Here is a 25481-nt window from a genome sequence, read left to right as displayed (position 1 = left end):
GAACATGTTTGAGTAACTACATGGAAGTTGTACGCGTTGGTGTGTAGAACAGGACGGTACCAAATTGCAACGCCTAGTTCACGCTTTAAACATGAAGCTCGTTGTTGCGACTTAGAACCGTCCTGTTCTACACATCAAAGTGTACTACTTCATGTACATATCTAACTAATTCCCTGATGATTGCATTAAGCAAGAAACTCTGAGACGTAACTGTCCTGTTCTGCACACTAGCGCGTACTACTTCATATAGACATTCACCATGTTGCTTCTTGCCTGATAAACGCATTCATCATGGAGCTGTATCTTCATTAGAAACTTATTACAATACTGTCTCATGCCAATAATGCATTCCACGCTGTGCTTTACCATTAATTTTTTTTAGATTGGTTTTCTCGTTGGCATATGCATTCCTTGCTACGATTTGCTGTTTAGAATTATGCCTGGTTGTAAACCTCTTGTAGACGGAGCTAAGTAAGAAATATTTCTTTTTATCTGCAGTTTATCATTCATTTGTTGAAGATTGATATGCGAATATATTAAAATTGTTTCTAAGTATTATCCAAAAAGTTAGGATTAGTCAGATTGTTTTTCTTAACAGTTTCTGTAGCAATTTGTAAGATCTGTTCTATGTTTACTTTGATTTTTTTCTTTTTAAAGTTTTTTTATTTTGAAAACGTTATTTTGTCTTTTTTTGTTAAGCAATTTCAAATTATTGTGTTGTGAAGGTTTTGCAATATGAAAAGTTCCAAAATGGTTTATCGTTCTGGCCTAAGTTTTCATTAAAGTTAAGATGATGCAGCCCACATCGCAGCCTTTAATTAACTTTTTTACGCTCTTTTAGAAAAAATCTGGCAAAATGGAAAGACATGCTTAGCAAATCCAATGAAGAGCGAGAGCAGTCTTCTGAGAAGGAGAAAAATTATGACAACAAAGACGAGAAGGGGATGATTAGTGATGGCAGCGAGAAGTCTGTAAGCCGCTCTAGCTCTCTGGATGAGAGAGAGGTTATTAGCAATGGCGAAACCGAGGATAAATCAAAAAGGCCGTCCTCTGGTAAGGAAAAGCTAAAATCAGCCGGTACGAAATCAAAATCAAGACAAAGTGCAAAAACAAGGAAGTCAGCAGAGGCTAAGAAAAAAATCGATCAATGAGCGAGCAACTTTTTTAACTGAATTAGAAATTTGATTTGCATTCGTTGGCTGTTCGTCGAGGAGTGGGCGGGGAGGAATTATGTCATTGATGATGCTTTGAAAGTATTCCATAAACGTTATATGAATGTTTTGAAATGATTTGCTGCCCAAGGTTTACATCTCAAAATACTGTTTACGGTTTTGATCTCAAAAGGATTATAAGAAGAAGGTTGAAGAGAGAATAAAAAGATCTTCCCAGAAGATATTTGTTATCTTGTGTACCTTAATAGCCAACTTTGATATTTGACAAAAATGGTTAATAGTTGATTGGTGGTTGCTAAAGGGTTCATTATAAATCCTTCTTTCTTTTGAAAAATATGCTTTAAATGTTTATCGTAGTAACAATTGCTTAACTTTATTTGACATTTTCGCCCCAGAAATTCCTTCAGAATTCCCAAAGAATCCACATTCTCATTTCATGAATAATTTCTAACAAACTGTGAACCTAGGACTCTTTAACAGCAACCTGGAAATGCAAATGAACGTGTTTATGTACAGCGTAATCCGGTGATATTGTTGTAATTAGCAAACGAGGCCCCGTCTTCTCCTCTGGCCATGGCGGTTAGTCGTATTGGCTGATAGCTTGAGTTGCTGGAACTATAAAGCTTCCTTGCTAGTCTTGTTCGTCCAATAGAAAGTCTGGTTCGTCACTCGCATAAATGTATCCCTAACTCGCAAAGTGTGGATCACAGCAAGGTACTTGATTGCATCTACCTTTGAAGTGAAAATGTATATATCTTTTACTTTAAAAGACTTCTGGCTTTGTTCTTAAAAAGAAAAATATGTTGTTTATTTTTAATAGGCTTTGGATTATGATTTTCTCCTAGGCTCGAATTACATTTGCATTTGAAGTTGTTATCGTGTTGACGTAACAATCAGGACAAATCACAAAATTAGTGCAAGCAAGGCGACGCCCAAAGAAGGTCACCTTTGCTCTGAAATAAATCTTATCAATTGAAAAGTTAAATGTGAAATTACTTGGCAATCTTTGCTCGATTCTATCTATCATTTATTTTCGTCCCCCTCCCATTTTTCATACCCAAATGCAAAAAGTTACCATAATCATTCCTGCCCTCATTGGAGGTTATTCTGAATCTGAAGACACCAGAATACAAAATTTCAAAAAATAATAATTTACAGATTTTTGCTACAATAATCTTGTATCGTTCGTCAAGTTCACAAAACTCGTGTCAGTTGATCATTACAGAGCTAATAGGATCTCATTTCAAGCAAGTACGGTGTCACATGTTGATTTTGAAACATTGAGGCCTAGAGTTTAACTCGTCGTTATGTTCTTACATTTTCAGTTTTAATTCAACAATGATATTCCTGTTTTTCTTTCATTACCCTTTCCTAACGCAACGAGCCAGTTATCTATTTTGTCTCTGATCAACTTGTAGAGTTCACAACGCCAGAATCCCAGTTATTCAAGACTAGTATTGATTTAGATAGAACATACCAAGGATAATATAAAAGATATTGAAAGTTTGTGTAGAAGTTGCTACCGAATGGCACAAATGATGTAAAGAAAAATACGTTTATTTAATTGTATATATGTATGTTTAAAGTGCTTATAAATGTGCATAGCACCATTAATTTCAAAAATAGAGCTTGATAAAGCACCCATAGAGTTTAGTTATTGTAATTATCACCCTTGCGGTTAATTTATGATTGAATTAAATATGAAAATATATGTAACTATGTTAATTAATCACAGTGAAAATTATCTATTTGTCTTTTTGTCTTATCTTTTCTCTGCATTTATTTCTAAATATAGTATGAATAAATTAGTAACGACAATTATAAATATTATTTGACTAAACTTTGAAAATAAATTGATAAAATGATTTTGAGACATCAAATTTTCTAGTTTTATTGTGTATAAGATGTTGATTTTGCATGAAAACTGAGAGATTATTGTGAAAATGAAGTCAGTCAAAAAAAATTCTAAGACAAACTCAAGTTTTTGCCAAACGTTTCCTGAAACTGAATTTTCAAATTTTTCCTAGAACTCCCATCAACCGGATTCTTGTTTTATATATTTTCATTGCTTTCTAAATATTGTTTCTTCTAACCCCCTCCCTAAGAGCAATGCTGTTAGGCAAATATCGTACAAACATGTACTCCATTTCACCTGAAAACATGTACTTCCTAATCTCCAACGTTATTTTATTTAAACCAATATTGTTTCGATTAGGAGATGACTCAATGGGTCAATTAGCCCCCTTAGTTGTGACGTTAGTGGCTAAAGTCGTATCTTATGGCGGTGATTGTAGGTCACAGGTTGATAGTAAATGCGAGCTTCTTATTGTACAGGCTGCTTGCTGATAACTGTGCCTGACACAGTAACTTGCTCTTTTTCAATGAAATGAGGTCTTTTGCAGATTTTTGCCATATGTTGCATTTAAGCATAGTCAATAGAAAAAACTCTGGTCTTGAAACCTTTTGTTCTAACTCTTTGTGCGTGTTGATTGCAATAACGTGATCTAAGTAAGGGGACGCGTGAAAACATGTGTATAGGATTGTTGTTGAGTTCTGAATGTTTCTCAAGAATGTTGGCGTAGGGAAAATGGGCTGGGTTAGTTGCAGCTCCCCTTCTCAGAGTAAATTGTCACATTTCCGGCTCCATTCGGACAGTTGCATCTCTATAAAGGAACGATTTTTGGGGAAGATCCATGCTTAGCCCCCCTGAACGTCAAACATCCGCTACGCGCCTGGCGAGAACCATTACCAATTAAAAAAGGAAAGATCACATTTTGTAGTATGTTCAAGCGAAGTAAGGGCCTTAAGCATTGCAATCCTAAATGTCCTGTCTAAACCTGATAAGAGTTTTGAAACAAAAATACAAGCCTTCGTGGAACATTGATGAAGTCGAGTACGTTGCTGATACAGGTCTGGTTGAAGCTCGAAGAGTCAAAATAGGGTGTGTCCAAACTTGTGAAAGAATTGTTAGAGGTATACACGAAGGACATACAACAAGGTGCCCTCGCCATCATCATTTTGGACCAAGGATAACCTGGGTATCAGAGCCGCAAAAATTTAACGGCAGCAAAAAATGATGAGAGCTGCTCGCCTCCCCTGCTCTCATTATTTTTTGCTGCCGTTAAATTTTTGCGGCTCTGATACCCAGGGTAGACCAAGGACCGAGATAAAGGGGGGCCAGGGAGCCGTTTGAGAAATGTTTCTTGAAAGTAAGTATTTTTAATCGCGAAGAAAGACTTTGAAACGCAGAAAAATCGTTGTATCTGACTCGTGCAAATAAGCAACTTTGTCAAAAGCCCAAATATCATTGTTTTCGACACTTGTGGGTCGCCTGTGTGCGCTGGGCTTCACGAAACTGTCTGCATTTGCTATTGCGAGAGAAGAAAATGTTTTATCTTGTCCCCTTCCTTAGGTCATGTGATTAAAATAAAAGTGTTTTCAAGTTCTAGATGAGAACAAAAGAACAGAACAATGGGCTTCCAGACCAGAGAGTTTTTTCTATTGACTATGATTTAAGTGACACTTGATCTCTTTCCTCAAAGACAGTATCACATCTATGCCCCCCCCCCCCCCCCCCCATACAGTTTTTGTAGTAGTGCATCATTATTGTGGCTTTGAAGATTTCTATTAAATGAAACTCCTAAAGACACATCTTAATGCATACAAGAGAGGGAATTTCATATTTCTATACCCCCTCCCCACTCTTAACACTTCGTCTCTTTATGGAGTTACACAAGACTCTAATTTTGGTCCAATGATACCAACGCATTTGGGACCCATTGGGGAGGAGAAGAAAACAAAACATAACCGACTTCGAGAAGGGCGCCAAAGGTAAGGGAGGCGTGTTCATCTCTTGCCAGGTTGAAAGAAAGATGACGGACAAGAAAGAAGTACCTCAAGGTATGTCAAGCTATTGTTTATTTCATGTATTGGTAATATTTCAATAGACTGGATTTTGTTTACTGGTGTTGTGGAGGGCAACGTTAATGTGTGAATGGAGTCGTAAACAACAACACATATAGTCTATCTCGTACGGCCTAGGAATCGACTGAGACATCTTGATCAGTTGTAAGAAACACAGCGCGTTACAGTTTATGCAAATGGGTATAGTGGTGTCTAGAGGAGGTATTCTTTTCATGAAGTTTTTTCAAACTGTTCGCCTCTAGACGAAATAAAGCGAGTCACGCACGGCTGCAAAGAAAGCACGCGGACAATCCTGTTGCCAAAGAGAATGTGAGGCGATCGCCCGCATGAGAGTTATTTTTCCTGTTTGCCTTGTATATCCGCTCCTATTTCTACGGGTATATCTTTACAACAGAAGTAATTGCCAAAAGTATCGAAAGCATGATTAAGTTTTGAAGTATCCAAATATTGGCTATAATACAATGCAGTTTATGACGACCTTTTGACTTGTTGAGATTTACCGTAATTCACTATCAATGTTGTTTTTTGAGGGGAGAGTTGAGCAAAAGTGATAGCATTCAGAGACAGTACGAAAATTAAAGCAAGCTTCGTGCTGTTGGGTATTCCAAGATAATCTTTAAAGGCACTGAATCGTTTTGGAATAACAAATCTTGTAGTTTAACTTTGTTTTTAACCTTTAGTCTTTGCTACAAGTCATTCTAGAGTAAATTGCTTGTCACTCTAGGGTTAATTGCTTGTCAACATAGAAATCTGTACACATCAGTATTTTTGATACACTAACTCTTTTTCAATCAATAATCATCGGAAATGAAACAAAGGGGAAAAACCAGAAGTTTTCTATGAATGATTATGTGAAATGTAGTCTAGAAAACAGTATATGTAAAGGTACAAATTGTTGACATTAGCAAAACATTGCTTTTTTACAAAAAGGTGAATGGAATTTGATGAATAATAAAATTTGGCTTAGTGATATCTCATATATATATCTCAATTTTTCCATATATTGTAACATTCCCATTGCCAGGAATGCCTGTTGAGAAAATCAAAGGCCTGTCTGAAGTCAATGAAGTTGTGCATCATACAGAGAAGTATGAGTCTGCCGGTTTGTTTTTGAGACGAGGACAGACATTCAAAATTGAGATTGATTTAAAGAGGGCATACAAGGAAGATGAGGACCAGTTTAATATTAAACTAGAGACAGGGAAATACCCTAAGAAAAGAAATGGATCACTGATCAGCATACAAAAGGTTGAGGAGTTTGAAAAGGTATATAATTATAATTGAGTTCATTGTTATTTGCCTTTAGAAACTAAAAGCTGCTGAAACTGTGTTATCAAGTCTGGGTTTTGAACAGAAACCTGTAGTATTGTTTGATGCACCCAGTTTCAAGCTTGTTGTTAGATTTAGCCAATAACGCAGTGTATTACATAAAGCCAAGTTTCTTTATTGTTCTTCCCTTTGTTAAACCAGCTGCTCTAACCACTTTATCAAACCCATCCTGTTCTGTCCTAGTAGAATCATTCTATCCACCCACCAGAAGGTGGACCTGGACATTCCTGCTTATAACACATGAAGCACTGTTTGATAGACTGGTTGCCATCAATCTTATTACAATTATATAGATATATGTTTAATTTTTTCTAAATTGATTCTTTTGTTGTAAATGAACTTAACTGGCTCATATGATTTGGTATTAATTGTTTTAGTTTGTCTGGCTTTATGATGTAGGATATGATATTCATTTTTTAGCTTCAAACTAATTGTGGTTTGTTAATAACTTGTTAATATTCATAATCATTAATTCTATCACCCTAGCAAGCAACTCAACAATTTGCGAATATTTTTTTAACAAGCTTAAGAATGTTGAGCATCATTTAGGGATCTTGTCAACATTTATCAAATGGTCCATCACCAGGTTTTTAGAAGCAGATAGCCAATTGAGCCTTCTTTACACTGGCAAGAATAACCCTACAATTTAAAATTCTCATTTTCATTTATTATATACCAAAATTGTATATCTGCTAGCCTGATAGAGTTTTTTTCAAGATATTCACTGGATGGCTTTGCCAGAGCAAAAAACAAGACTTTATTATATTGCTAAAGATAGAATGAAAGAAACTTTATTTTGATAAGGCTGATCCCAGTTAAACTTCTTTTTTTCTATCTCAATGTGACCTCCAGACCAATAGCCATTTAACAGTGTTTTGTCTTCTTTGGTAAAAATTTTGATCGGTACGTAGCATGAAACATTTTTAAACACTGCTGCTCATCCTTCATTTTGAAAGTTCAGATGGAAGCCACTTTTGAGTAAAAAAACCTAATTTAGCTTTTCATTTTTCTGTAATCCAATTTCCACCATAAGTCAAGTCAACTCTTTTGACATATAATTCTTGTAAATGACTGCTTCAAAAGTTGATAGTATGCTTTCATGCCCTTTCAATAAGCAAAACAACTTTTGATTGCATGATTTATTTTTAATCAGTATCATCAATATCCTCTCTTAAGTCTGAATGGGGTTACCGCCTGCTGAAATGCTGTGGCACAACACTTGAAGTTGAAATTAACATCCCTGCTGATTGCATTGTGGCCAAGTATTCACTTGCTGTGGAATCAATTTACAAGCAAAAGGCAAAAAAGAGATCTGTGTTCTACTATCTGGAAGGCCCTGTTTATATTCTATACAATGCTTGGTGTCCAGGTTTGTTTCCTTTTTCTGCTATTGCTTGGAGTAGTTGCTTTTTGTAGTGGTCACATCAAGGACTATCTATAAATTTGTACAAGTCCCTATGTGTTCTTATTTAAGTAGCCTTAATTACAGCCCATTTGGTTTTCACCAGTGGCAAAAACCTGAGGGGAAAGGGGGGGGGGTCACTCCCAATACTTTGGAAGACAATGATCTTTTGCTCCAAAACAATAAGAAAATGTGACATCATCTTATTAAAACAATAAGCATGCCCCCCTCCATATTTGACCAAGTGTCTGCCTCTGGTTTTCACTACTGAGGTTTCAAAGCATCTTTATCATTACACAGAGTAGCTTGATTGGCCATTTTAACTTTTTTAGCTATTAGCCTTGTTCTAGTCTGTTTCCTAAAAGAAATGCTGTTGCATTTTAGAAGATCTATATGTATATGTATATTAGCTCTGAAAGTTTAGAGTCATGCTAACTGTAAAACTGATGTGTATGGGTAGATAATGATTTGGTCAGGTAAATAAGAGTTGATTCCACAATGTAAGAACCCCCTTCTTCCTGGTGTCTTCACAACATCAAATTAATATTACCTGTGGAGGTATTGTATTCAGGGAAAATGTCAATTTTTACCAATATATGTTTGTTGTAGGGACAAAATATGGAAAGACCCTAAACTACCTAAAACAAGCCAACATGTTTCTAAGTGAGCCAAAACCATCAAAAATGACCCAAGACCAGCTAAAAGCCAGCTGAAATAAAGTTGGTAACCATCAAAATAAGCATTAAAATAAATCCCGGGTGAAACTAAGCTTCAGGGCTGAATAAATTCAAAGAAATTTTAAGGAGAAGTTTGTGACTACATTGATGTACATGACCAGCACAATGGGGGTTCCATTCTAAGAAGATATTAAACACAATCACAGCATTTTGGTGAAATTAATCTTTTGGTTGGTAAAGAGGAAGTCACATTTGATGGCCTCAAAGAAAACATAGAATAAAAGCTAAGGTTCAATACAAATGTATCAGAGTCTATGAGCGTTTATGCACTGACATTTTGCCTAAATTTCAGAGGATGAAGTTTACATGAAGGATGAAAAGCAGCGAGAAGAATATGTTCTCAATGACAATGGTGCCGTGTTTTGGGGTGGCAGAAGACCAAAACCATGGTATTTTGGCCAGGCAAGTCATCAGATCGAAAACTTTCTTTTCATATGTAAATGAAATAGTAATACCTAGCTGATGAGAAACTGTTTGAAGTTAAACCTGGTTTGGTAATACTCTTTTTGGTGTGACATAATTCTAAGATAACCAAGGCTGTTCTGTATCGTTTGCTTCAAGCTAAAAAGGTTCCCACTTGTCATTTTTAGCTGTATTGTAGCATATTTAGAATATTTCGAAGAAAAAGCATATATTTTCTATTAACGTTTTCATATCAAATGAAACTATTATATAATAGTCATATTTGCAGCTTTACTGTTGGAGTAAATCTGTCTAGTTTAAGAAAGAGAATTTTCAGAACCCTCTACTTTGCCCTCTTACAAGATTGTTAAGAGAGTATCAAATCAATCTCTTCTTTGTTAAAAACCTATTCAGAAAGTGTCAGCTAATCATTGTTAGCTTCGTTGAATCAAAAACAGAAATCTTCAACAACAAGCTTTTCTTTATAATACGATATTGTGAACCTTATTTTTCACATCGGAACCATATTTCTTCCCAAAAAGTTACCAAATTCATGTGAGAATTCTGCCTTTCACTTCCAAAATTCATGCTATTATTCTGCTTTTTGGTTCTGAAAGAGCTCAATCAGTTGTTCTTAGTTTTGTCTTTGTTGAAGACTGATGACGTCATTATTTATTTAGTTCACCAATGCTTCCTTCACTTGTGTGATGAACCTTCTGGACAGGGTAAGCATTAATTACCGTGACACAGCCCGTGAAGTTGCGAGAGCCATTTCGGCGTTGGTAAGTGCCTCTCTTTATCCCAATTTTATTTATTCTTTACCTAAACACGTTTCCTAGATAAATGTCCCATTCTTTGTCGTACTGAAATGATTTACATGATATACACAATCCTTTATTTTAGCATCAGGTTGAAAAGCTAAGGTAGCTAAGAAAAAGCATAAAAATGAAAAGCCGAGCCTTCTTGAATCGGCATTTTACCAATATAGAATGGCCATGGCTAACTTTTGGTTAGGTAAAGGCACTTTCCAATATCATAGAGTCACAATTATACCAAGAATTACCCTTTTCCAAACATTTTCTCATCGAATCTAGGCGAAACATCGATCTTGCCGAGAGCTGGGGGGGATGGCTTTGTGGTGCCACTACAACCTTGCATTATTTTTTTTCTTGAAAAGTTGTTGAAAGTTTGAGTAAAGGTTCTGAGGAAGGGCGAACACTTTTATGGACTCTATTGTGACTGGCTCTGAAGGTATTTTTATGCAGAGTCGTTTATTATTGATTACAGGCCAATGATTCTGACGACCAAGGAGTTTTGACTGGCAATTGGAGCGGGGATTACGATACTGGAGTGAAGCCATGGGAGTGGACTGGCAGTGTTGCAATTTTCAAGAAATACCTCGAAACAGGCAGCCCAGTGCACTATGGCCAATGCTGGGTATTTTCCGGCATCACAACGTCACGTGAGTGCGCCCACAAAAACTTGCTTATTAAATTACAGAATCTTAGGTTTTAATGCGAAGCAACTGCAAAGGGGCACCGTTGTGTCACAGAATAGGAATTAGGCAGAAGGGAACTCCTGCCTATCAGCTGGAGCCTGAAAAAACCTGCGCATGCGTTAACTTATACGAGGCTTAGCATGTTTCTGTCGGGGAAATTTTGAAAAAGAATGAAAGTAGACAACTTTATTTGAGACGAAATGCCCCATGATAGTGAACAAATTCAATTATGTATCATAATTCGTTTATATCTGATTAATGAATGATAATTTGTCATGGCTAAGTTCGTCTAATGAGATCGAGGTTAAAGGGGAATTAAGGAATTCTATTGTTGACTCAGGCTTCAAAAACAACAAAGGAACCGACAAGAGTTACCCTTCTGCCTATTTCCTATTCTGTGGTTGTGTCAATTACGTCATTAGCCTTCTGTTTCATAGCAAAATACTTTTTTGAAAACACATTTTTTGGCATCAGTCTCTCTGCAGAATAATCTTTCCTTTGGTCTCTTCAATCGAAATGCATGACTAGTCAACTCTGCTTTTGAGTTGGTCAATCGAATGCCAAGCGTAAAAATAGATGATGCCTCTGAAATTGTAGAGAAAGTTCTTAAATGACAATTTCATAGAAGTCACGTACACTCTGATGAAAACCTTATTGTTTTTTTCTGAAAATTTCCAAGATATGTTTTTGTTTTCCAAGAAATGCTTTATGTCTTTTCCATGAATGAATTGCTACCTGGAAAGTGTTATAACGAGAAGCTTTTAGAGTTAACTTGATGTTTGCTGTATTTTCACGTTTTTTGTTGTTGTCTTGTTGGGGCTACATAGAGTTTTCCTCTAGCACAATCTGGAATTTGACCATCATTGATTCCCTTTGCCAATCTGGTTGGTAGAGTGACAAGAACACAAGCACAGAAACATCCTTATTTCTATGGATAAGAACTGGTCTCACCAAAGATTTTCAGAGTCTTGGTATTTGCATCTGGTAATGATATAACTTAAAGGCAAGCTGTTAAAGGCAACCACGTTGGTCTCTTTTGAGACAATTTCAAATTACCGCGAGACCTCAATTAAGCCCCCACCTTCGAATATGCCCCCCCCCTCGAATAAGCCCCCACGCCTCGAATAAACCCCGAGCAAAGGTATTTTTGGTGAAATAAGCTCCTACACTCGAATAAGCCCCAGTGTCAGTGTTTTGTAGATCAATACTGATTATACTTAAGCTTTTCGTCTGACACTCTTCAGAGTATAAAACGTAAGAACATGGATCAAAACACTACGATAGGATCTGATCTATGTTTCGATATGTGTTCTGACGTTTTATACTCTGAAGAGTGTCAGACAAAAAGCTTAAGTATGCACAATTTTTGCGTTTTTTAAAGCCATTTTTAGATTTTGTATCGTAAATAAGTTGTTATCAATACTATTATTTTGGTAGACCAATACCATTGTTTTGTTAGACTAGTACTATTTTTTGGTAGACGAATAAGCGTGACGTAGGCTCAGCTGGCTGCGGATTGTTTAGAAATACATTCAAGCTTTATATATAGCTATATATATATCCCCAAATCATCATCAGTTCTACATTTCTTCCTTCACAGTGATGCGGTCGCTTGGAATCCCAACAAGATCAATAACAAATTACGACTCTGCTCATGACACGGACAACAACTTGACCTTTGACAAATATTTTAGTGCTGATGGCGACTATTTGGATGAAGAATCGGACGATTCTTGCTGGTAGGAAATATCTCTTTAACTTAGCACATCAATTGACATTGTGTGGCGTCAAAAATGACTTGTTTACCCAGCTATAAGAATCGTTAAAGTCCCAGCATGTTCTTAAAGACCTTCCTGAATAGATGAATATGCAGCTTGTTAAGCAAGTTAACAGAATTTCCTTGTTGAATTTTTCAGCAAGGTTAAAATGAGTATCATAACAACTTATGTTGCACCAAATTCAGGCTCGCTGTAGAGAGGTGTCCATTATTTGCAGGTTATCTTAAAATGGGTTTGATCGAATGAAGGGTATTTTGGGGCAAACCTGTTTTCGGTTTTGCATTCGAGTCATTTCTTAGAAGATAACTGTTAATAAAGATTTGACTGTGTTTGTCAAGCAGAATATAGCTTATTTCGAGACGTTAGTTTCTTAAAAAACACAGACTTCATACATACTTGCTTTCTTTGAAAATCTGTCTTAGAATGTCTACAATTAAGAAATAACCCTTTTATACATTACTAGCTATTCTAATAACTTCCTGCACGAGATTTTCGAATTCGCTTTTGTTGATTGCAATTTTCTATTCCATCTGATTGCCGTATTTAAGAACTTGCTTTATAATTCTTCGCAGGAACTTCCATGTTTGGAACGAGAGCTACATGTCCAGACCTGACTTACCCCCTGGTTATGGTGGCTGGCAGGCTTTCGATGCTACACCGCAGGAGCTTAGCAAAGGTAAAGAATTTCCATCATGCCTCGTTACAATGAAATCTCGACTAGTTTCCTAAACGAGACCACACATTGAAATGAATACACAGTGGTCTGTTGATTTCGATTGCTGCTCAAATATAAATGTCAGTACCGCAATAATTTAGTAACAGAAAAATTAACCTGTATTATACACTTGATCTTGTCAGGTTATAAAGCAGAACTTTAGATATCATAACCAGAATACTTTGATGAACCTGATTTTAGTGTTTAGCTTTTCCATATGCCAAGTGAAGGAAATGTTTCTTTCCAGGCAAATATCGAGCAGGCCCCGCGTCGGTTCGGGCAATCAAAGAAGGCAAGGTCAATCTGAAATACGATACCAAGTTCATATTTGCTGAAGTCAATTCAGACAAAGTTTATTGGCGGTATAATAAAGAAAAGGAGGACTATGAACCATTCCGAGTAGACACAGATGCAGTGGGTGAGTGGGTCGTTTTAGATATGTCGTTATTGACTGTTTAATCTCTTATCATTCATTGCTTACTGATTAATCGCTTATCATTCATTGCTTACTGATTAATCACTAGTCATTCATTGCTTACTGATTAATCGCTTATCATTCATTGCTTACTGATTAATCACTTGTCATTCATTGCTTACTGATTAATCACTTATCATTCATTGCTTACTGATTAATCACTTATCATTTGTTGTTAATTTACGAATCACTAATCATTTGTTGTTAATTTTTATATATCTAATCTTTCGTTGTTTACTGATTAATCGTTGCAGTTAATTTGTTTGTGAGTAAGCTTTTGTGTTCCCACTTGATCACGGTGCTCTTATTTCATTTGCCAACAACAGTTTCGGTCGACATGCCTATTTCAATAACTCTTTTCTAATTCTTTTTCAAGTGAAATCACGCTTGATTCAAACAAATGTATGTGTTAAGATAAAACGTTATTTTACAGACAGAAAAATATTTCCAAAATCTATTTATTTGTAAGCTTTTGATAATTTCATGCTTGATTGGTGTCCCTAGGTAGGGAGGGTTTACCTGTTTTGAGTAACTCTTGTATAAACCACCTCGTTGAGAAAGATTGATTAGAGGACCGAGATTTCGCTTATCCGGTCAGTAGTTAATTGGCCAGTCAAATGATAAGTTTAAATTTGGACCAATCAGATTTTCTACCGGATTCTTTTGAATAGTCACGTGCAAGCACAAAATCATGCAAGTTCCCATTGGTAACTTTTAAAAATTCAAATCTGTGGCCAAATCAAAGGTTATGCTCCACAGTCGAAGAAAAGTTGTTACTTTTGTAGGTGAATTTTAGTCTAAAGATTTTGGATCTTTTCTCTATAGGTATAAAAATCTTAGAAGTTTTTTAGACCTCTCAGGATCTATCTTGCTGATTCTTTTTAAACTTTGTATTCCAGAGAAAACACTGAAGAAAAAGTCATTTGAGCTTTTCACATTTCATATTATTCAGCAAATCACAGCTGGGTTCGCACAACCACCCCCAGTTGCACGCACGCAATAACAAAACTTCAACGTTCTATATATATACTGTAAACTAATTAATCCAAAATAAACTACCAATGACGATGCTCTATTCAATTAACGTCAGTTGGCTCAAACGAAAGTGTAATCATTATAATCGAAGCAATTAGAAAATATGGTAAACAGAAAAGCTGCGTCACCAAGTCACAAGATACATTTTAAGGCTTAATTACACTAAACCAAAACCTTAATCGACTACGCAATGAAAATTTACGTGAAAACCCGAACACACTCCCCTCCTTGACTCGTTAAGAGTCAAGCATCAAACGGGTTTTCCACTGCGAATCCTGACCTGCTGCGCGTTTAGATTTCCTACGCTGGGGTTCTACGACGCGATTAGGACAAATTACAATAGGTGAAAATTCACAAGCATTCTGTTCCCGTACTTCGTTCTCTTTCCTCTCGATGTCCGTACTTTTTCCTGCGATTTCGTTCATTCTTGCAAGTTCAAAAGGAAAAAGTTTTTGCAAAGGTCGAGATAAAATTTCTGACTTACCACTACCACATACTTTTACCTTTGCACCCCGAACAACACCGTCTTTCCCTTGCACAAGTTCCACGATTTTTCCCATTTTCCATGAATTTCTTTTGACGTGTTCCTCTTGCACCAATACTATATCCCCGACGGACACAATTATTTCTCCATTTCTGTTATTTCTATGAAATTCCCTGAGTTCTGTTAAATATTCCCTTCTCCAGCGTCCTGCAAAGTGACTTAATTTTTTGATTAAATAGCAAAATCGCTTAGAGTATGCTGATGAACTCTCCTCTAGTTCTAAATCGTTGATATCTAAATCATCAGCTAATTGCGACAATCTATGACCGTACATAAGATGAAACGGAGTAAGTGGGTAAACTTCAACTTCATCATAAATATACGTTAAGGGGCGCGAATTAAGTGTCGCCTCAACTTCTAACAGCACGGTATGCAACTCATCAAATGTTAGCTTGGCATTTCCAAGCACCTTTCTTAAACACCTCTTTACACTTCCGACCAATTTCTCAAAATAACCTCCCCACCAGGGACTTCTTTCCAAGTTGAAACGCCATGTTATTTTCTTTTCAACTAAATATGATGAAACTTCACGACTATTTTCCAGCTTATCTAGAAACTTATTAGTAAACTTGAAAGTTTTAGCGTTGTCTGAATTAATCAACGAAGGCGTACCACGACGAGATGTAAAACGCCTAAGACTCCTTATAAAGGTCGGTCCTGACATATCTTCAACGAGATCAAGATGTATTGCCCTTGATGTAGCACAGGTGTAAAGTGCAATATAGCATTTTTCCATCTTACCTATTTTGCTTTTATAAAACAATGGTCCAGCAAAATCTAAACCTATGTAGGTAAATGGTGGTACTTCCTTGACACGAAATTCAGGTAAAGGTGCAGCTGATGGTACACCGTACGATTTACCTTGTACCTTTTTGCACTTTCTGCAATCCCTCAATATCTTTTTTACATACTGCCTTCCTTTTGTTGTCCAAAAACTAGACCTATATTCCGTGAGCGTTGCGTTCAGACCTTCATGCATTACCCTTTCATGGCAATCCTCAATAACCAAACGCGTAAACCAATTATTATTCGGTAGAATAATCGGAAACTTAGTTTCTAGTGCTAAATCTGAGTTTTCCAAGCGACCCTTGCACTTTAAAATGCTATCTTCTTCGAAAAGTCCCAATTTCAATGCAATCTCATTATACCCTGGTTGTTTCTTAAGGTCAATTTGTGAGCCCTTAATCCAAATCCTTTCTGCCCTTGAAACTTCCTCCGAGTCTAATTCCCCTAATTTCAATATCTTACCTTCCCTTGCAGACCTTAAGTTAGTGACGAAACGGATCACTCTTGCTGTAACCCTCAATAATTTCTTCAAAGAGCTAAATTTATCCACCTCTATTATTTCAGTCACACTTAGTCTGTTTTGTTCTATTACTGCTGTAACATTTACAGTTTTCCTTTTTTCCTCCATAATCTCTGGTGAATCCGCAAGAGTGAAACTTTTAGGCCAATATTCCTTCCCCATGGACAACCAATGAGGACCTTCCCACCAAAGTCTGCTATCTCTTAAAATTGTTGCAGAGACTCCCCTAGAACCCAAATCTGCTGGATTACAAACTCCAATGCAATGTCCCCAGTCTTCCTTTTTAGAAATTTTCAGAATCTCATTGACCCTATGTTGTACAAATTGCCTCCATTCACCTTGATTATTTATCCAGTATAATGCTGTCTTACTGTCTAACCAGTACCTACAAGCGTCTATTTTAATTTGTGGGCTTAACGCATTATACACAGTCTCCATAAGTGTAGATAAAATACGACCTGACATAAGCTCTAACCTTGGAATGCTTAATTCCTTAAGCGGAGCAACCCTTGTCTTAGCACAAATCAATCTTGAATGCATTCCAGTATCAGTCTCATATACTAAATAAACCATTGCACAGTAAGCCTTCTTACTGGCATCTGCAAACCCATGTAAATAACACTTATTTACCTTATCTGTACTTTTTTCATATAGACATCTTGGTAAGGAAATAACACCCACTGAACTTAAATCACATACAAATTTATTCCATTTATTGAGCATTTCTACTGGTACTTCATCATCCCATCCTAACTTCAAGGTGCATAATTCCTGAAACAAAACCTTTGCACTTACAATAATTGGACTCACAAGTCCTAAAGGGTCAAAAAGTTTGGAAATCATGCTTAAGATGGTTCTCTTAGTAACAGTTGAATTTGGAACACTGTTCTCTATTTTTGTCAACTCAAATTCCAAATTATCCTTCAACATATCCCATGTTATTCCCAAAACTTTACTCTTAGTGTCTGAAATTTCTTCCCCTAGCATTTCCTTTACATAGCTACATTCACCCCCTCCATCTGCAGGATGTTTCCCAGTTTCTTCCATAACCTTAAAATATTGAGCAAGTTGTGGATCATTACTCTTCCATTTCCTTAAGTTAAATCCTGCCTCTAACATTCTTTTCTTTGCCTTATTGTAGAGTTCTTTACCACTTTCTACATCATAACATCCTAACACTAGGTCATCTACATAGAAACTTCTAGACAATTTTGCTGAGAACTCTGGATCAGCTGCTTCATAAGTGCTTAAATGATGTCTTACAACAGCATTCAACAAAAAAGGAGAACTATTTACTCCGAAAACAACACGATTAAAGCGGTAAACTTTAATGCTTGGTTCACTATCACAAGAACTATCAACCCATAAGAACCTCAAGCAATCTCTATCCTTTTTATCCACTTCAATATTCAAAAATGCCTTTTCGATATCAGATGTTATTGCAATCCTATTTTCTCTGAATCTTATCATGATATCAAACAAAAGTGGATTTAATGGTGGTCCAACATGTAAACACTCATTTAGAGAGGTACCTGACTTCCTATCTTTTGCAGAGGCATCATATACTATTCTTACCTTTGTTGTTTCTGCATCATTTCGTACAACGGCATGGTGTGGCAGATAACTAAGCTTCTCACTTGGCTCAAGACTTGTAACCTCTTCAATGATTCTATCCTTTTCTTGTTGCTTTATAATCCCATCATAGGTTTCCATTATTGCAGGCTTCTCCTTGAGCTTTTTCAACTGCCCCTTCAATCTGTTGAGACTAAGAGTATAATTAGTAGAAAGGGGCTTGTGCCCCATTTTCCAAGGCAAACGAACTGAGTATCTATCTCCTTTAAACTCTATATTATCCAAAAATTCTTCATGCACCTTATCTTGCCTTTTAATTCCTAAAGTCTCAAGATCCCACAGTTTTTTAATGTCTTGTTCTAATTCCTGTTCCTTATTCTGGTGCATCAAATTAACTGTTATACCATTACCATTTACAACCAAATTTGAAGAACAAGATTCTGCTAAATCAGTTAACTTACCCTTTATTGGCCCTGACACAACCCATCCAATCTTAGTATGAATGGCAACAGGCTCTCCTGGCTCCCCTCGTATTATACGACCATCTTGAAGCGTCCAAAGCCAATCGCTTCCAACTAAAATGTCTATAATAAGGGAATCTTCGTGCCTACAAACATCTGAAAACCACAAGTTAGTAAGATGCTTATAATCATACTTCAATATTTCAACATGTTCATTGCGTATTTCTGAAACTTCATTAACAACAAAGGCCTGTATTTTCACTTTCCCTCCACTTTCAACTCCTTTCAACTCTAACTCGACCACATCTCTTATCTTCTCGTCCATATTTTGAGATCCGAATGTCTTTATACCTAAGCGCACTTGCTTAATGGGGTTCAAACCAAGTTTTTCTACCATACTTCGTGTTACAAAACTCCTCTGACTACCTGAGTCAAAAAGAACACGTGCCTTAACATTCCTTATGCTACCTGTAACTACGGCCTTGGCGGTTTGCAAGACTGCTCTCCCCCCAGAATCTATATTACTTACACAAGAAGTGGTAACAGTAGTATCAGCAGTCTTGACACGAGCTTGGTTAGCACTAGGCTGACTACCAACAACATTACAAATTGCAACATGGTGTCGTTTGTTACACAACTTACATTTTTCCTTCGAATGACACTGATAAGCTCTGTGTCCCTTTTTTAAACACAAAAGACAACGTCCATATTTAAAAACAAGATCCTTCCTTTCTTCCTTGTTCCTGACGTTGTGACAATCGGCTTCTTCATGATCTTCTTTACAAAATACACAGAACTTTCTTCTCGCAAATCCACCATCTTGTTTCGTAAACAACGCACTCGCTGTTGTTGTTCGACCAGGAAACCTCGGTTTCATCTCACTGCGCCGTTCTGACGACGTCCTACCAGAAACGGTCCCATTTCCCAAAGCCATTGAAATCGAAACATGCTGTTCACGAATCTCCAATTCTTCTCGAAAAGCCACAAGCATTTCTTCCATATCCCATTCTTGGTGATTCTTACTTCCTCGAATCATGTTCAGGCGAACAGCCTCTGGAACCTTGTCCATTAAAACAGGTACAACTATGTTCGAGTATGATATTTCGTCGACCCCTAAGGCTTTCAATCCACGATGGTGTGTCTCAATAGTATCATAAAGTTCTCGCATCTTCTTAACATGTTTTTCATTAAAAACCGCATCTAAATTCAGAAGCTCGTTGATATGTGCCCTTTTTATCGTCGTTGGTCGCGCGAATCTCTGTTCAAGCAAATCGACAGCTACGGCATAATTTTTTTCAGTCAAAGCAAGTCCAGCAATTACTTTTTTGGCAGGCTCTTCCAAATAGTGCTTCAAATACGAAAACTTGTCAATCTTTGAAATCTCTTCGTTTTCGTAAACCGCACTTTTATAACTATCCCAGAACTCCTGCCAATCTTGGGGGCGGCCACTAAATTTTTTCAGTTCCAACTTCGGTAGCTTCGCACGAACTTTACGAGTTGCTGACGACGCTGAACTTTCTACAGAATAAACTGATTCTTCTGAGCCATGTCTTGTTAAATTAGGCTTGCGCGATTCCAACTGCTTCTCATTCTTCACTAAACTCTTCAACTTGAGCAGCGCTAGATTTATTTTTTCCTTCATCTCTCCAGCCTCAGAAATTTCTTGTGAGCATCCCAAACCATCTTCATCAATTTCGCTTACAAGATCCAAAATTTCGTCATCCAATTTTCCTAAGACTTCAAATTTCTCATCTAGCTGTATCTCAAGCTGCTTCAACTTCAATTGATCTTCCAGACTATCTTCAATCTGTCTGATCAACTGCGTTGCAAAAGCTCTATGTCCTCCTCTGATGTTTCTCTTCTTCTTCAGTTCATCCATAGTTCATTCACTGAAACACAAATACATCTAGGTTCGGTGGACCAGATTTTTAGACCTCTCAGGATCTATCTTGCTGATTCTTTTTAAACTTTGTATTCCAGAGAAAACACTGAAGAAAAAGTCATTTGAGCTTTTCACATTTCATATTATTCAGCAAATCACAGCTGGGTTCGCACAACCACCCCCAGTTGCACGCACGCAATAACAAAACTTCAACGTTCTATATATATACTGTAAACTAATTAATCCAAAATAAACTACCAATGACGATGCTCTATTCAATTAACGTCAGTTGGCTCAAACGAAAGTGTAATCATTATAATCGAAGCAATTAGAAAATATGGTAAACAGAAAAGCTGCGTCACCAAGTCACAAGATACATTTTAAGGCTTAATTACACTAAACCAAAACCTTAATCGACTACGCAATGAAAATTTACGTGAAAACCCGAACAGAAGTAAATCAGTAGATACTGATAACTGAACTGTGCCCTGGATTGCATACAAAAGTTTCTCGTCTTTTCAAAGACTATAATTACAAGCCTCCATCCTGGGTATACCCGCTAATCCCGGACAAAAATTTATTTTCCAACAAAATGCAATTTTTGCAAATTTTATACTTTACTTTACCCCTTCAAATTGGAATCTTTCCCTTTCCCTCAAATCAATATTGGATTTGTAGTTCTATCGTTTTGCTCCAAAAAATGCATTCAACAATGAATCGGGGAAGGGGGAGTTATTTTTTAAAGGAAAGAGAAAAAATCAAGTTTTCTTGACAAGTCTCAACTATTTTTAGATCAACTATATTGTTAATCCGAATATTCCTCCTTGTTCTCTGCTGTCAGGTTTTATGTAATTTTGTCTAATCTACTGCGTTTAGGCCACGATATAAGTACAGCTTCATTTGGTTGGTCAAGCTTATTCAGCAAAGCGCATGACGTCACATCCGAGTACAAATACCCCGAGGGATCCAAGCTGGAGCGCATTGCGGTTCGAAGGGCAATGAAAATCGCCAGGAGTGACGCCCTTGTCAAAGCCCCGACTGATGTAAGATTCTCTATCGAGGCGCCAGAAAACATTGTCCGAGGCGAGAATGTCGTAGCCAACTTGCAAATGAAGAACACATCCTCAGAGAAACTGTCCGTTGACGTTTCGCTGACATCGCAAATTGTACGCTATACAGGTGTTGCTCTCATGAAACTCAAGAGACGGAAGAATACCATAGAGCTAGAAGCTGGTAAAGGTGAGCAGGCGTAGTTCAAGTTTTGCTGAGACTGGATGTTCAGGCGTTTATATGCCTTGATTTGTAATATTCATAGAGGACCTTCATAAAAATGCTTAAAGCAAATGGGGCTGGTTAGAGATAATGTTTTATGTCACAATGCCACTTCTGTGCCAAATTACGTTTTAACTTTTATTGAAGCGCCTTTTGCTGTAATTTTTTATATTATAGACATTCGTGATTCATGGCTTTAGGCTTAACTTGTAAAATTCTCGGTCTCTCTTCTTCATATCAGAACATTCGATTGACAACGCCCTACTTGAAATCGATTCTTTGAAATAATAAAATTAACGGCAGACCTCGAAAGAATGCCCCCCCTTGTTTATTTCAAAACTAGAAAAAATTTGACCAGCGTTTCCAAGTTCCGGAGTTGATTCGAGTGAATACCTTCGTGTCATTCCTTATGAAGTTATTCCATCTGATCATCTGTCATTTTTAGAGGAAACAACGAAGTTTAGCTTCACGCCGGCAGAATATTCTGGCTACATGGATGAGAACCCGATGCTTCGATTTACTGTCATGGCGATTGTCAGCTCAGGACAGACCTATGCCAAGCAAGCTGTGGTAACCATTGAGAAGTGAGAAATTCAAAATACTTTAATTGTGTTTACTAACATCATTTCAAATTGAGTTCTTGCTAAACCGATCCTTGTCTGGAAGATGAACAATTGCTGAGGTGGCCCCCTGGATTTAGCTAAAGAGCATGCGCAGTTATGATATTTTTGGAGTTGCTCATATGCAATGATGTCCGCTGTAATGCTTTTATGATGCCCCTTGTGATGACAAAAGTCCCCCGTATTGACGCAATGTCGGCTGTTTATGTGAAACATATTTTGCTACATTAAACGCTAAAAGATATTTCGATGTAAAAGTTTTATAGCTTCACCAAATTCCTTTTCTTTTGAATAATTATAAAAACTTATTTATTTCACCGTTTTGCAGATTTCTTCGTAATCTTCTATACTGATTTATCTTCACTTTATTGCTGATCAATTATATTCCATTGAATCAACGAGGTTTTTGTCTTGCAAGTTAGATTTCAAGAGAGTTGAAGACATTTTTATTTTCTTTTAGTTCACCTACTCAAACTAATCTAAATCTATGCTGATCGTAAAAAGAAACATGCTCACCGCCTTCAGAATAAAGGCGTCTAATTTTTAAAGTTCTGAAATTCGCTTATCCTTCTTCATACTATATCTTCCCGTATTCTTTCGTTTTTTCCTGATTAACTTTTATACTTTAAATCCAGGCCACATCTTGACGTCACATTAGTTGGCAGGACCAACAACAAAGTGAAGTCTGGTGAGAAGATATCCGTCAAAGTTGGCCTAACCCTTCCATCTGATGTGAAAAAGCTGACCAATTGCAAATTGATATTTGATGGAACCGCTCTTGAAGATGAAATTAGCTTTGATATACCGTGAGTATGACTGTATCTTGAATATCTGTAATATACACAGTTTGTGGCGGTACAATTTTAACAAGCTATGAAAAATGCAGCGTTTTAAAGCATACTTGCGTTTTTCGGCCGACACTCTTCATAGCATAAAACGTCAAAAAATAGATCGAAAATTCTACGCTGAGAAATATATATTGTGGATCGTGGTCCTAATTGTGGATCGAAATAGGCCAAACAGAAACGCGAGCGCATGGCAATAAACGTTGCCCGATCAGTCCTAAGGGAAAAGAATACCTTCTGTTTACACGAAAGTGGTTTTTCATTTAATTTCAAGTGAATTTCAAATATCGAAGGAGCCCCTTGAATCAAAGTCTGAAATCTTTGTCGACCCCCACTAGCATGTGCTTTATTTATATAAGATGTTTCTTTTTGGTGCCTGATTTCATCTTTTTTGGAGAACGTTTTTACCCCTTTTGGTATTTTGGAGAACATTTTTACCCCTTACAGCTGCCACTTAGCTTTGACACGCAAATCTATAAAAGAAACTTCAACGTTTGGCAATTTGATAAAATTTGATCAATTATTGGAACGAATTCAGACTGAATCTGATTGCAACTCTTAATCGTGAAGCCATAATAATGTTTTTCATCTTGACAGGGATACTGAAGATGACAAACTAATTGTGGAAAAGTCACTAGAGATGAAGGTAGGCCTCCAGATTATTATTTATTTATGGATATTGTACGTTGTAGCGCCTTATACTTTAGTTTGATGTCCAGTACTGCAATTTCTTTTTGGCCCAACCACCTGCCTTATGCCTGAGCTTCCTCATAGCGTGATTTGGAGAAATATCGCTTAAGGACGCCAAGACAGCGGTTAACACAAAGGTTTTTGTGAGAGAAGCCAATTTAGTAATAGAGGTAATCATGATGGTTCCAAAGGCAGGCTCTTTTTATCGATCATATGTTGGTTTTACAAAAATATTGACCTTTATAGATGGTAATCCCTGTAGATTGGGTTCTCTGTGTAAACATATACTATATTCTATTATTTGACACTTTAATCCTGCTTTGAAGAGGCTTTTATGCTGCAAAATTTTAAAATAGAGCGAATTATACTTCGCAAAGTACTTTTCGTCCGATACTTCGCAAAGTGTAAAACTTCTGAAACCTGTATATTTATGTCAAAGTGAAAATCATTAATGGTTTGAGGAGAAGAATGATAAGTTTGTTAAGCTTCATATATTTAACCAATCGACGATTGCAAGCCTTTCACTCACTTGCTTTGAGAAACAACTCATTGTAGCTGTGGTCGATATCAATAGTAGCCCCGCCATTATTATGCTCAGGTCCCTAGTGTCTTAGAAAAACGTGACAAGTCAACCCATTTCATTGTGTCAAAGTCTTGTGAGCATTGGAAATTCTTACATTTGCCATTTCGGTGCGACAATTGATATCCTTTTGTTCTATTCCTCGCCAATGATTTTCCTTTCCATTCATTTTTTATTCCCGAATGACTACATTAAGTGCTAACAATGCATTGCGAATCCTAGACTTCTTCATCGTCTCGAATTGTTAGGCCAGCACTCACATGGTAAAACTTTGAACCTTACTGTGTTTCAGAAAATAACAAAAGGACGAGTGAATTTGCAGATAATTGCGATGTTATCAGCCAAGGAGATGACAGGGTTGGAGGGAATTCTTGCTCTGGACTTGGACAAGTAAGTAACATGTAGCGGGTAGTTTAGGACGTCTCTTTCTTGAACTCTGGTATTTATTCTTATTTTTCAATATCTTGTGTTTTGCTTTTATAGTTGAGCATGGTGACTCGAATCGTGATATGATATTTTAATAGCTAATAGAGAGCTTGATATTTGATAATCTGACTTAAGAACCATTAACTGCCACGTGTTTGCTTGTGACAATGACAAATTTGAAAGGGCTAACCGAACCGATCGAAAAAGCGAGCGTTTGAACAACGAGGTCTGAACAAGTTATTTTGCCTGGAATTATCTCATTAAGCACGGATGTTGACTTCATTTTTCATCGACCATGCTTTTCCAATCATTGCAATGTCAAAGTTTTTGCATATTCAGCGGAGAATTCTGCATTTACTACCTCCTTGACTTCCAACTCTCAATTTAGTCTTCAACAGAGAAAGAACATAATTATAGAGTCATGTGCTACGAAAGCCTCAATTCACAAATTTCTAAACCCTGTAGACCTATTATTGTTTAGACATCATGAAGAACCATAGGCCAAATACTGTTCCAAAGTGCAACAAGTCATGACATTTTTCTTGAGTTTTTTCGTAGTTTAAGTTTTGGGGATGCTAATTTTGTAGGTAGATTAATTCGTATGATAATTTTAGCTTAATAATTGTAGTGTTATTATAACAGTAGCTGATTGGTACGTTCCTTGTGGGAAAACGTACTTCTGTTTTTAACGATGAGATGTCAATACTTTTTAAATATGATTTTATTGTGTATCATGGTATTTTTGTTGTCTGAAATCTGCCGTGCTCAGTCTTAAACGGTCTTTTTATTCTTGGGTATTTTGCATTTTTATTATTA

General features: G+C 36.8%; 3 protein-coding genes across 7 annotated transcripts in view; 2 read left to right on the top strand and 1 right to left on the bottom strand.

Annotated features, from left to right (window-relative positions):
* Nucleotides 1-2916, top strand: part of LOC135688795 (putative 3',5'-cyclic phosphodiesterase pde-5) — a 41412-nt gene extending 38496 nt beyond the window's left edge. For all 4 annotated transcript variants that reach the window (XM_089110077.1, XM_065205807.2, XM_065205809.2 and 1 more), the window contains 2 exons: nt 383-471; nt 842-2916. In XM_089110077.1, the coding sequence (XP_088966203.1) occupies nt 383-471; nt 842-1151 (399 nt within the window). In that variant the 3' untranslated portion in view covers nt 1152-2916. The remainder of the gene's footprint in view (nt 1-382; nt 472-841) is intronic.
* A 2016-nt stretch (nt 2917-4932) lies between these two features.
* Nucleotides 4933-25396, top strand: LOC135688805 (hemocyte protein-glutamine gamma-glutamyltransferase). Of its 2 annotated transcripts, none has more exons than XM_065205824.2 (14): nt 4933-5072; nt 6121-6362; nt 7602-7794; nt 8857-8966; nt 9647-9748; nt 10254-10428; nt 12065-12203; nt 12815-12918; nt 13205-13375; nt 21109-21471; nt 21950-22088; nt 22760-22930; nt 23567-23615; nt 24532-25396. In XM_065205824.2, exons 1-14 carry the CDS (start codon nt 5045-5047, stop codon nt 24631-24633), a joined length of 2088 nt encoding a protein of 695 aa, XP_065061896.2. In that variant the 5' UTR covers nt 4933-5044; the 3' UTR covers nt 24634-25396. The 2 variants fall into 2 exon arrangements, with proteins under 2 accessions (XP_065061896.2, XP_065061895.2); XM_065205823.2 differs by lacking the exon at nt 4933-5072 and adding an exon at nt 5153-5297.
* Nucleotides 14068-20678, bottom strand: LOC135689914 (uncharacterized). Its single transcript, XM_089110076.1, has one exon. The coding sequence runs from the start codon at nt 20227-20229 to the stop codon at nt 14704-14706; it is 5526 nt and encodes a 1841-aa protein (XP_088966202.1). The 5' UTR covers nt 20230-20678; the 3' UTR covers nt 14068-14703.
* Nucleotides 25397-25481: the final 85 nt, after the last annotated feature.

The sequence above is a fragment of the Rhopilema esculentum genome, chromosome 9, assembly GCF_057945365.1.
Source record: "Rhopilema esculentum isolate cy_ngs chromosome 9, ASM5794536v1, whole genome shotgun sequence".
Classification (NCBI taxonomy): Eukaryota; Metazoa; Cnidaria; class Scyphozoa; order Rhizostomeae; family Rhizostomatidae; genus Rhopilema; species Rhopilema esculentum.
Note: the sequence above shows the minus strand (reverse complement) of the source record. Positions and strands in the feature narration are given on the sequence as shown.